Source organism: Misgurnus anguillicaudatus, chromosome 22 (assembly GCF_027580225.2).
Source record: "Misgurnus anguillicaudatus chromosome 22, ASM2758022v2, whole genome shotgun sequence".
NCBI lineage: Eukaryota > Metazoa > Chordata > Actinopteri > Cypriniformes > Cobitidae > Misgurnus > Misgurnus anguillicaudatus.
In genome coordinates, this window is record NC_073358.2 from 37,455,756 (window position 1) to 37,469,018 (window position 13,263).

The 13,263-nt window shown below is 37.3% G+C and overlaps 1 protein-coding gene across 5 annotated transcripts in view; it reads left to right on the forward strand.

Annotated features, from left to right (window-relative positions):
* Positions 1-13,263, forward strand: part of emid1 (EMI domain containing 1) — a 107,679-nt gene that overhangs the window by 11,104 nt on the left and 83,312 nt on the right. For all 5 annotated transcript variants that reach the window (XR_008642985.2, XR_008642986.2, XM_055199056.2 and 2 more), the window contains exons 2-3: positions 2,622-2,735; positions 5,411-5,514. Coding sequence is in view for 3 of the 5 variants with exons in the window: in XM_055199056.2 (XP_055055031.2) it covers positions 2,622-2,735; positions 5,411-5,514 (218 nt within the window). In the remaining 2 variants the exon portion in view is untranslated. The remainder of the gene's footprint in view (positions 1-2,621; positions 2,736-5,410; positions 5,515-13,263) is intronic.

Sequence of the window (13,263 nt, forward strand, 5' to 3'; positions counted from 1 at the left end):
CTGCCTCTCTTGTTTGCGTTTTCCACTTAAAAATAACACTGTGTCTGTAACCATACCTGGAGCCAAATTCTGTGTCAGTTCTGCGAAGCCGTCCTACATGGATCCATGTTATATGGAGGAGTCAGGATTTTATAAATAAAATGAAAACAGAGCCGTATTTTTTTAAAATAAGCCTTTTTCAAAACACTGGGAACATTTCCTTAGAGACTAAACTCTTTCCTAAGCAATTTTGAAAGATTACTGAAGAGAACATTTTTCAAAAAACAGCGGATCGAAATAAACAGGTGCCTGGTTTTGGGAGGGATTTGCTAAGAATGAATCGGGTCTGCTAACTGTGCTGTTATTTGCTAGCCTGGTCCAACCAGACTCTCGTACATTCATTTCATTTGTACAGAGAGTCTGGCCAAGCTCCATTACAAAGCGTTACTTACGTTGAGGAGAGTCCTCTATTGAAGTTTAAAACTATTGGATCTGCTAAGAGTCACTCTGAATCTGCCATAACCAATCGCTAACGTTTGGTCGTGACGTATGTCACTCAGTCTGGCGCACGACCTCAACGTCATCGTTCTTAGCCACCCCCCTCTGTTCGCTGATTGGACCTGCATATTTTTGCCGGAGAAAACGAAACTCTACACAGCAGTCCCAGACGTTGTGCTGAAGCCAAATGAAAATTAAGCGGAAGAACGGAGGAGGGCGGAGCCAGGCTAGTTATTTGGTACTGTATGTAGAAAAGAGGTAGCCTGGTCCAACCAGACTCTCGTACATTCATTTCATTTGTACAGAGTGTCTGGCCACGCTCCATTGCAAAGCGTTACTTCCGTTAAGGAGGGTCCTCTGTTGAAGTTTAAAACTATTGGATCTGCCCAGAGTCACTCTGAACCTGCCATAGGCGATCGCTAACGTGTGGTCGTGACGTATATCATGCACCGAAACTGGCCGGAAACAACAAGTCAGAATAATCAGATAAACAAAACTTAGCAAACCTGGTTCTTGCTCCCGCTTTAACTTCTGTATATTCGGCAGTTTTGCAACAACGGACCGAATAGCTTTTCTAACGTCTTTCTCCGCTGCCACTACAACTCAAACTGACGCACAACCTCAACGTCATCGTTCTTAGCCACCCCCATCTGTTCGCTGATTGGTCCTGCAAATTTTTGCAGGAGAAAACGAAACTCTACAGAGCAGTCCCAGACGTAGAACTGAAGCGAAATGAAAATTAAACGGAAGCACGTAGGAGGGCGGAGCCAGGCTAGAAAAGAGGAGCGTTTGCTTAAAGGTTTTGTTCTTCCTGTGTTTTTGAAGCTTTGATTGTGTTTACGGTGTGCAATATAGACGGTTTCATCGGACGCACGTGATGCACGTCTGGATCCGAACTTTACTTCCGGTTTCGTTTTTTTAATGGTCTGACTAGTTGCTAAACTGATCTCTTGAACAAATTCCTCGTCAAATAACAAATGTTTTGGTTTCCTAGGTAATCTATGTGTTGTTTTTTTGCTTGTTATATAAATAAACTACGTTTAAAGTACTTTGTTGTTATTTATTATTAGCGGAGTTTGCCGGAAGGTACGTATCGAGTTCTGATTGTGTAGTTTGTTTAGTGTGTTGTGATTCGACAGCAGCTTAGCTTGCCGTTAGCTTAGCTGGCGACTGACATATTCCTGTGGGCGAAGTTTAGTCAAAAACTGTTCTAGTGACGTCATTAAAGCAGGAAGTAGAGGGCTGTAGTCCAAACTGACCGTTCGCTGTAGGCTTCGAAAGGGGAATTCTGTTAGAGAAAATATATTGTCTGGCAGTGAACATTGAGCTTTATAATTTTACAGGTATTATTTATGCTATCATAGCAACATTACACGCTAACTAGGGTTTAAAAAATGGGATCAGGAAGAACGTGACCTTTAAAAAGTGTTATTGTGGCTTAATTTAAGTACAAGCCAATAATATTTCAACACATGTAGTAATTAGTTAAACCAGATTGAGGTAGTAACTGAATAAAACCCATGTTTTTGTGGTGAAAACCATGTGCTGAAATAAAATATGGTCGTCATCTTCGACCACCAGTGACTCATTCTTAGCTCTTTTTCCAAGCAGCTCAAAATGTTTATTTGCTTTTATAACTTTTGTGAAGTGAAGCCACGATGAAACGCAACACAAAAGAGAGTCTTTTCCCAAGGACTGAACTTTTAAAAAGCTGCCTTAAATCTAGTAGGGGAAGCCACAGCAACAACCCCCATCCCTTTCGTCCCCCTCCGTGACTTGACCCGCTTGTCGTCCTGCGGAAAGAATAAAAAATGGGCGGATTTGTATTGATAGCGAAAGACCGCAAAATAAACAGCGCTGACAATACACTCCTGCTGGGCTCACGGGCCATTTAACCTGCGTAAACACCATAAAGTACTTTAAAAAAGGACGGGGAGACTGTAGAAGGATTGAAACGCAGATGTCCCACAGAGTACACTAAACACCAATCACTTTAAAGTGTGTGTGTGGGTCTTATATCGGTATGTGTTGGATTTGATATTTTATGGCCAGCTGTGGTGCATAGCTGTGTGTATTTGGGTCTGATGCAGCTCGGTTAGGCGCTCTCTGGCTCATATTTCTCTCTTTCTCTATCGCTCTTTTAGGAACTGGTGTCCACAGACAGTTACTAAGACAGTGACATGTCAGGTGCAGAATGGCACCACTCTTCAGAGAGTCTACCAGACCTGCAGGTGGCCTCAGGGTTGCAATGGGGGAAGGTGAGTTTACTATCCACACAAACTCAGAGATTTTTTTACGTCAAATTCATAATTTAAGATATTTATTGTCATATTGTATTAGTAAAATGAATATCTTATTTTGTTTCTTTCTCATGAGAACATGAGGTGGAAGGGCAACAAACAATAAATTATAACGATGTCATTTAGGGGTAGGGGTGTAAATCGGACAGTTCATTACGATTCGATACAAAATCGATTTTCTCCGCCAGCGATGTGATTTTTTTTTGCTTTTGCTGATACATCAAAACACTTCTTTGATGCGATTAAGGTTTGTATAATTTATTGATATTTTTATATTACGTGCCTAGTTAAACAGTTACATTTTTTGTTACAAGTGCAACCAAAATATGAACATTTAATTAAACTCTTTGGCACAGTCTCTATCCCAGTTGGAACATTTACAACTAACAAAAATACTCTTTTTTTTAAATAAAGAAAAATGTGGGGCAAAATTTCACATAAAACCAAGCTTATGATGACAACAGTAAAGGTTTTTCAGTATTTTGTGCCAAAATGCGCAATAAGGACAATATCACCTGCAGTGCTAAACACACGCTCGTCTTCTGTCTCTTTTGCTGTGTTTTTGCTGCTTCAACTGCTTTATTGCTGCATCACATTCACTTACTGATGCTAGCAGATGAAAATAAACAAAAATACGCGCTTTGGCAGAAATGCGTAGAGGAACATTGCGTCAAGAAATGAGGAAGTGGAGAGTGTCAAAATAAAGGTAACTCAAACAGATTTTTTACGATGTGATTGTTAGAAATAAAACCACTTACAAGGTTTTAAAAACAATGTTTTTATCGTCTCTATAAAAAAAACCACAAATACGCATGCATGTATGCACATTACGATTTTAGATATCTTGTGACATCACCAACTACTGGTATGGCATGCATAATATAATTTTTTTTGTAGTTTTCATGGAATGGGGATTGTTTTGGCAAATTTGTCATCTGTATACAGAATTTTTCAATAATGCAAAAGAACTTTAGTTTTTAGACCATTATTATCATGTATACATACCATAAATTTTGGGGGTCATGGGTGAAGTGAACCTAGAAAATCAACTCTAGCACAAAATGTAAAGCCAAGGATAAACCAAACAGATGCTAATAATGTAGTACACACTGGCTGTGTGTTACACCAGATGCGGAAGAGGCGGCAAAAATGCGCTATTCACGCGTAGTTGGACACTTGAACATTTTGAGTTCACTCACTTCATTGGCGCGTGAAAGTTGCGTCATGGGAGGGGCTTGTGTAGCTCAAATTGAGTAAACTTACAACATTGTTCTACCTCCTAACTTACTTTTTTCCAAACAAGATCCTTTAAATTCCTATAAAAGTACGAAGATGTCTCGTATAGTGATGATGATTGTCCTCCATTGTTGTTTTGTTTTTCTGCCTTCGCTCGCTTCCTGTAATCACGTCACTGCTAGAGCAAGCTCCTGATTGGTTAACGCGGCGCAAAAATCTGCCAAAGTTCATATTTTTCAACTCAACACTTAATTCGCGCGGACACGCCATCCGTGCCGCGCCAGTTATGCTTACGGCACCGCAGGATGCCTATTTGCGTCTTTGCATTGACTTAACATGTAAATCACTAAACATTATTAGGGTATAATGTTTGGTGTAATATAATTTCCGTAAGATCGAACAGTACAGAAATCGTTTTACCGACCGACTCGAAACACCAAGTATTTTAGGGTGGTCATTCGTGCCAGTTCCGCCGGACATGTCCCAAACATGTTTTCGGGTTCGTTTTCCGGAAGTCGTGTTGCTCGACCGCATACGTCATCGAGGTTCTCACATTTCAGTTAAAATACATTAGAAAATTAAGATTTATTTCTTTTAAGACATACAGTCATTGTAGTTTAATTCTTACCTTGAAATGTAACGGTTGCTTTTTCCAAATTAAACCCGAAATATTAAACCATGATGACGTATGCGGTCGACCAACGCGACTTCCGGAGACCGAACCCGAAAACATGTTGGGGACGTGTCCGGCGGAACTGGCATGAATGGCCACCCTAAAGTATTTAGACAAGTAGCACATTCGTTATGCGCTTGCATGAGATAAGATAACTTTCCATACCGGCAGGTGGCAGTAGTTTGTATTCGTTACTCAAAGCTGGAAACCGTAAGAGCTGGTGAATACAATACAAACAAGCAACACTCGCTTACAGGTTTCACACAAATGTCGCTCACCGTTCACTTCGTCATTTGCTTGCTTCGTCACTTCCGTTTTTCTTCGTGTGCACTGGTTGGTAAGTCCAGTATGAGTGCTTCTGAAAAAAAGCAGACAGTGATTTACTTTAGCAGACGTATGAAACACACTGAAAATTAGACGAAGCTCAAAACCCTTAGGGGCGGTTTCCCGGACAGGGATCAGACTAGTCCTAGACTAAAAGTATGCACGGTTACAGAAATCTGGAGTCCGCGTACACTGTACTATTTTGATGACGGAATTTGCGTCACGGGTACTGTACATATGCTTAAAAATTTAACCATAATTGTAACTTCTAATCTTCTAGCAGTTTTACATATGAAATACGTTCAATTTCATTCTTCCAGATGCGATGTCTGTACAAATTAGGTTTTTAAGGTTTTACTGTCTTTGTACAGTTGGTAACAGGCTTGTATGTGTGTTTTAGCTATCGTACTGTGGTTCGTCCCTCATATAAAGTCGTGTACCGCACCATCACCTCACTGGAGTGGAAGTGTTGTCCTGGATACAGTGGATCTCAGTGTGAAGAAGGTAAAAGTGAATATAAAGTTTGTTACAGCACAATCTAGATATACCAATATAAAAATATTTATGCTGTGTGTCTCCAAGTCAGTGTTGGGGAAGCTATGTCACTTTTTTATTTTTTTATTTTAATATAAACTATAGTTCTCAGATATTATTGCATTTTTGTGAACATAGCAACATTCATCTGGCAGAAAAAGTATGCATCTCAACGAGGGTGACAAATGTAGTTAAGTTAGCGGTGCGTAATGCTTTTCTCAGTCCAAAACTAGACAGTCTGGGAATGGGAAATGATGCACGCGTGTTTGGGGTCTGTGAGGTAGCGAAATTTCATGTTTTTACAGGCTTACACGAAGAGACCACCACACAACTAATGTCGTACCCTGAGGCTCTGGTCTCCCTTTGACATTGACTTTTTCACACTTGCTCCTCTCTCCGTTTGTAAATCATGCTCCACTGTCAGGAAAGCAAATAGAGGAGAAGACAAAAGATGAGACACTGGATGAATGGCTATTTTGAGACGGTGAAATCGTGTATGTGTGTTTGATTAATGTAAGTGCGTCTGTACTGTGTTTTCATGCTTTTTCTGGCTGCAGTGCTGTGTGACTGAGTTTGGCTCTGTTCTCCGACTGTCAGCCAGAGCTTTAATATGAGTCGTGCTTCTTTTGTCTCATTTCATCTCCTTTTATCTCCTGTCCTCCTGGAAAATCCAGCTCAGGCTGCTACAGTAGCTATGTTTTGGAAGACTGTAGCTGGTTTCTAACTGGTTTAAGATGATAGCTGCCTGGTCCAAGCTGGAAGACCCTCATGGTCAAGTTTGGTTTTGAAACATGATGGCTGGTTGACCAGACTGCATCAGCTAATGAACATCTTAAAACAGTTACTTAAAAACCAAACTGCTGCAAACATAAGCTGGATTTTCCAACAGGGGCTTCTCTCTTCGTCTCTTAGAAGAGCTTTATGTTTTGGTCTTGTGTGACTTGGCCAAAGGTCGGCACTTATAACCATTGTTTGAACCGACTGAACCCTTCCTACGTATGACGGAAAAATGTTTTTGAGTTATGTTGTGGCTGGACTCGTTTAGGGTCATCTAAATGATTTAACATGCAAGACAGAGCCAGGGTGGCAATCTTTATTTGACTGAACATTAATTCACTTTTATAGACAGTTTACGTTTTATTGTGCCTTATAAATTGTTTTATGTCTGCTATGAGGTCCTATGTGTGGGTTTACGTGTGTTTACTGCTTCCTCTTTGTAAAGTAGGGTCAGGGTGCTGTTTTTTATCAGTAGCCATTGGCTTCATCCATCTGGAGCCCTTTATCTTCTCTGGTTAACAATAGAAGCAATTACCCAAATAATTTTCATTATGCTGTTTTATTCATTGTAAGGTGGTAAGACCTCATTTTAAAGGAATAGATCACCCAAAAATAACATTTTAGTAATTTATTCACCCTCATGTTATTCCAAAACCTGTATGTATGTAGCAAAATGTCCAGAACTGTATTTCATTAAAGAGCCCCTATTATCCGATTCAAGATTTTACATTTCCTTTGGTGTGTAAGCGTGTATTAGTATGTGTCAACGATATGCAAAAGGTACAAATCTCAAAGTAAACAATTCCTCCAAAATTCCTCCCGCCTGTAAGTTAACTCCTGTTAGCATTGCATTGTGAGCGAATCCTTCAAACATGGTAAGGAGCGTCACATTTCCAGCTGACGTCAGAGGTATTCAGGCTAATCACAACGTACAGATTGGCTGGCCAATCAGGGACACAGAGCTTTTCAGATCAATGAGCTTTGTACAAAATCAGAGCGTTTGAGGAAAGCAGTATATCTGGAGCTACAAAACTGTACACTGTAAAAAATATCTGTAGAAATTACAATGTTATTGCAGCTGGGTTGCCGGTAATTTACCGTAGATTTAAATTTATGTTATTTACTGGCAATAGTTTGTTCAAAGTTAAATAAATATTAAATATTAGGGATGCACCGATAGGATTTTTTTGGGCCGATACCGATTCCGATTTAAACAGACAACTTCTGGCCGATACCGATGCCGATACCGATATTAAACACTTGTATACAATACTATACAGTTGGTCTATTAGCTAGTTTATTTCTGCATTAAATTATTTTTACTGAACATGGATTGGATCTTATTAACATTCAACTGACCAACATAATAAGAGAGGCACAAATTAAGCTAAAACAAATATAATAAGACACCATGACAACCTTCAAAGGTGGTTTTTGCTATTCAGCATTTATTTTATTAACATCATTAACTCATTTTTTATATATAATGGATTTCTTTATGCAGTTAATTAATAAACAATCGTATCGGCCTTTCTCGTGCTATTGCCGATATGCCGATGGTTTCAAATTCATAAATATCGGTGGCCGATACATCGGTGCATCACTATTAAATATTAACAAGTCTTTATCTTTACAGAATAAAACTATACAATAACAGCCTCATGCAAAGCATTCTGAGAACCAGAAATCATCATCAAGCCTTTTCTGTTTTTTTGCTTCAGATTTTGTTTCCCAGAATGTTTTGCTTGATGCTGTTTTTTTAGTTTTACTCTGTAAAGACACAGACTTGTAAATGTTTAATGTTCATTTAACTTTGAACAAAATGTTACCAGTAAAAAACATAAATTTAAATCTACGGTAAGTTACCGGCAACCCAGCTACAATTTCTACGGAATTTTTTTACAGTGTATGGTATGTGGAAAACAATGTGTTTTTAACCATAAACCATGCAAACACATTGTATTATAGCAAATAGAAATGAAATAGGTGCACTTTAATAAAATATGTAGCAAAATGTCCAGGGCTGTATTTCATTTAAGAGCACCAATTATCCGATTCATGATTTTACATTTCCTTTGGTGTGTAAGTGTGTATTAGTACATGTTAACGATATGCAAAAGTTACAAAACCCAAAGTAAACGATGACGCGAGTTTGTGTTCTCCATGGTGGAAAATGGGCTCATAAATGCATCAGCTGGAATGCATAAATGTAAAAGTACGGCATAAATGTAAAAGCACTATTGACCTGTTTATAGAAGATCTTACAGACACATGCTACAGTTTTTAAGCCTTTGACTGGTAGCCAGTTGAATGTTAAACGTGAGGTTTAGAGAACTTGATTAAGCCAAGAATTAAAATCAGAATTTAAGATTAAAAATGATCTAATAGTTGGGGAATTATCTTACTTTCTATCCAAAAAAGGAATGCATATAGACAAACTGGAACATTTCCAACCAAAAGGCAGTCCATGATACATACACACAGTTAAATCCCCCAAAGGCGGCTGATATCCGTGAAATGAGATGAAGTGAATGAATTAAGTGATATCTGTTCCTCATAAGAAAGCGATGATGAAATGGATATTCAATACTTACTGTGAACACTACTAACTTATCAGTAACATGTGAGACAAATTGTGATCACAGACACCCATGAGTGGAACCGACAGTCGTGTTCTTTCTCTCTTTCTCTCTCTCTCTAAAGTGAAGACTTTGATAGAGGGTACATGTCAACATTGTGATTTTTATTTTGTTAAACCCAAGCCCGTAACCACACCTTGAACATTGGGGGGACCAACACATTCAGGGCTATATGTATATATGAAAAGTTGGGGTTTCAAAACGCATTAAATCCATTTGGACTAATTTCTGTAAAAACTTGTTTTCTATACCAAAAAAGTGACAAGATGAAAACCACTATTATCTGTTACAAACTCTCACATAGCATCTTCAGGTTATAAAAAAATAAAAAATTCAAATACATAATTTGATTTTCAAAGATTTATTATAAAAACGGATCATTTTTTCACAAAATGCAATAAATGTATTAAATCAATATATAAATGTGCATTGATCTTTGCCATGTTATATTCATTTAGTTGACTAGTGGTATACACTGATTAAAAAAATAAACATTAATGGCATTAATCAAAACACTTTGTCATATTAAGAACACTGTCATTGCTGCGGTTATACTTGGGACGTCGCTTAACTTTTTTGACAGTGATCAGCGGTAAATTTTTTTGGTCCTGCTTGATTTTCATTAGCTTTGAGTAAAATAATGGAAAGTGTTTCATAAGATCACCTGGGGGTCAATGTGTTAGCATGACAGAAGCTTGATGCTGTCGGGAAAACAAGCAACAGCCGGCATTTTCCGTCTCCCGAGTGCCTTTCACATAAATTATTAGATTTTGATGGCTAGGTTTCTTCCCCGCCACAGAAAACCACCACAGGTTTATCAGTGCCATCAAAAGTATTATTTTGTTTTTGTTTGTTTGTTGATCACGAAGTACAAAGTAGATGAAGAAAACAGGATTCTGTGTGTATTCAACGCCCCACCATTGTTGTTTACAATGCGTGGAATGGTGCGCTGTGATTTATTGCATTCTGCAGGGAACGAGGACTTTTTGGGAAAAAAGGTAGAAAAGATGACAGAATAACACGGCAGATATTGGATTTGGGTAAAATTAAGAATTTACTTTTTAATACTGACCTGATACAATACTGATTTTGGCTGTAACTTTTTTTAAAATGGCGTTTATCGTGTTTTGGAACCAAACTCTTTATATATATAATTTTTTAAAAACATCAAATATTGGGGGGCACTTTTTTTGTTATTAGGGGGCATGTACCCTCAAATGTCTATTGTGGTTACGGCCCTGGTCAAACCCACAAAACAAAAATTACTAATTTTTGTTTATCCCGTAATTTAATGTGAAAAACTCTCATAGCAAAATGTATATGCCACTGCTGAGATGCTGGTGTTTCTCACCCACATTATTTATTGTTTAGCAATAAACAGTGACTTTCATATTGTTAATAAAATTAATGCAGAATGATATCCAGTACAATATATGTGTTTATGTCAAAGAAGGGGTGCTTGGACATTATTCATGATGTAAATACAGTAACACAAACTGCAATAGGAAACTAGAAGCATTTATCAGTGTCTGATATGTTAGACACCATGGAGAATGAGCTAAATCCTCTCATATATATTGTATTTAAATGTAGTGTTGTTCAGTTCCAGGCACCCCCCACCTTATTTGATAATACACTCTCTCCCTCCCTCTCTGTCTCTGTTTGTGTCTACACTGGCTCAAGATCAGTGCCATATACACAGTATGGGTTTCAGTTTGAAATGTAAAGTGTAATGGCATCTCAGGTTATGTGCATCTCTGTGTTGTTATAGGATCAGTTGTGTTGTGATGTGGGTTGTTTGAAATGAGAACTAAAAGAATGGGTGCTTTGCTTAAACAATATCTCAGGGATACTTCACCAAGTGGACCAGATGAAAAGCATGTAGCGCATATGGCCCAAGCCTGAATATTTAGTTGAAATAAAACTAGATGTAATATTCTTTATATTGTACCAAAAAGAGTTTTATATGTACATGCCATACCACATTTTGGGTGGGGATTAAAGTTTTAAAGCATAACAGTAGTTCTAGTTAAATAACATCTTTTGCTTATAAAAAAAGCAGTCTTTGAGCAAACAGGCTGCAGTATTGGATAGTTGCCATGTTTGATCCACAATTTGCCAATATTTAAACATTCAAGATTTGGGCTGCTGGTAAGAGTGTAAGAGATCCATATGTGGTGTTGTGGATTTATGAATCTGGATAGACTTTTTATACTTTCTTGCTTGTAATCTTTTGCTCTTTTTTATTTTTTTCTTAGACCGGCGTCGTCTGAAATAATAAAAACATTATGTCACCTCCGGCTGATAAGGCACAAAAACATATCAGAAAGAAATGTCAAGTAAATTTCATAAAGAAAAAAACATCACACCCTCTTTCTCTCACACAAGTTTATCTAAATAAGAATAGGTACCAGTGATTTTCACAAAATGCCTTCCAGGAAAATTTTCTTCTGAAAATATATAAACATACAAATATATCACATGAAAGAACAGACCCTCTGCTTTCAAACAAACAATAAAAAAACAAACAAACATGGAAAAAACTTTTCATTCTATCTATATATATATTTTCTGCTTATTAACAAATATATGTGTATTTTTCTTTACAAAATATTTTTTTTTAGCAAAAAGCTGAAATAATTGCATTTTTGTGAAGGAATTTTGAAAGAGATGAGATTCAGAACATTATTAAAACATACACAGAGTTCAAATTAGTTAATAACGTTTTGGCTTCAGTTTATACATAAATTGGGTAAAATGTTGGTATTGCAGATTAACATAAAAATGCATCGTTTTTATATGCAAATGTTTTCTCTTAATTGAGATAACTCGTCAATAGCGGGAAAAGAGTTAAGTGTTATAATTGGGTCCCCAGTGCTTATATCAACCTAGAAAATATGAAAAAGAATGAACCAGTAACTATAAGTAACACTTTTTTCATAGTTTGGCGGGTCCTGGATCTTATAGTCAGGTGCGACTTGTACGTCAAAATTATTTCATATGAACCAAGACAAACCATTACCATCTACAGTCACGAGAGTCCCCTCTCTGCTGCTCCTGTATTTATGTAATTTAATGGATTCAGTGATGCGGAATGACTTCGGGACCTTTTTGAACTAGACTTGGCTTATCGTGTTAATTTAGCCTATTCAGCCTCCCAGGTATGTCCTGTATGCTATTGTGTATCGTGGTACATAACGGTTTATGTTACTTTAACATGTACGGACACCTATTCAGCCTGCTGCTCTGTGCTATTGTTTAGTTGAATAACTTGTCTTTCCAGATTAAATGTCTGTTCTTCAGCTTGGATTTTGTGAAATCATTTTGTAAATAAAGGTCCAGTGCCACTTATATATGTTTTTTTGTCTTCAAAGTGCATTTTTGACTGATGCGACTTACAGTCTGAAAAATACGGTATGTGAAAAAATAGGTCATTGAAATTGGCTCCCCCTGTGATGACATAAAGGGATTATACCACCCGTTTTGTGCAGAGATCAACTAATTTGCATTTAAACGGACACACCCAAAAATGGCACATTTTTGCACACACCTAAAAAGTGGCAATTTTAACATGCTATAATAAATTATCTATATGATATTTTGAGTTAAAACTTCACATACGCACTCTGGGGACACCAATGACTCATTTGAGACCACTGAGTCTTCTGAAATGTCCCCTTTTAGTTTTTTATATATAGCTAATTATACTGTAACTACCATAGACACATCCCTCAAACATACCTGCTGATAAAACAGGATTTGGCATTAACATTAAAAATACATCTACTTCATTGGTTAATGTTAATTTCATTTTTACATCTCATGTAAACTCTTAATGGATTCTGCCAACAGACCGGTATTTCTGAATGACCTGAGGCGAGGATTAAGTGGATTTGAAGGGAAAGTATTTAATGACATGTAGTATTTGTCGAGAGCATTTGGTTAATGTCATTATCTCATTTTTTTAATAGGGTGGCATTTAGATGCTTTTGCATTTGATCTCTTCAATTGTATTTGTATTAACTAAATGCTTCAGAAATAAATGGTTTGTCATGCATAATTAGAAACAGAAATGAAGTCTCTGCAGGATGCTGCTGTCTCTTCCAAACATGTCATGTCAACTCCAGTAACAATGCTTGCTCTTGTTAAAGCTTGTGTTTTTGTGTAAGTTGATGTTGATGTAGGTTAAGACAAATTACATCATCATGTATTATCCTGGACAAATGAAACACTATCAAGGCTTTATTTCAAAATATTGTTCAATCATATCTCTTTTCAGCTTAGTTTATTATTTTAGATCATG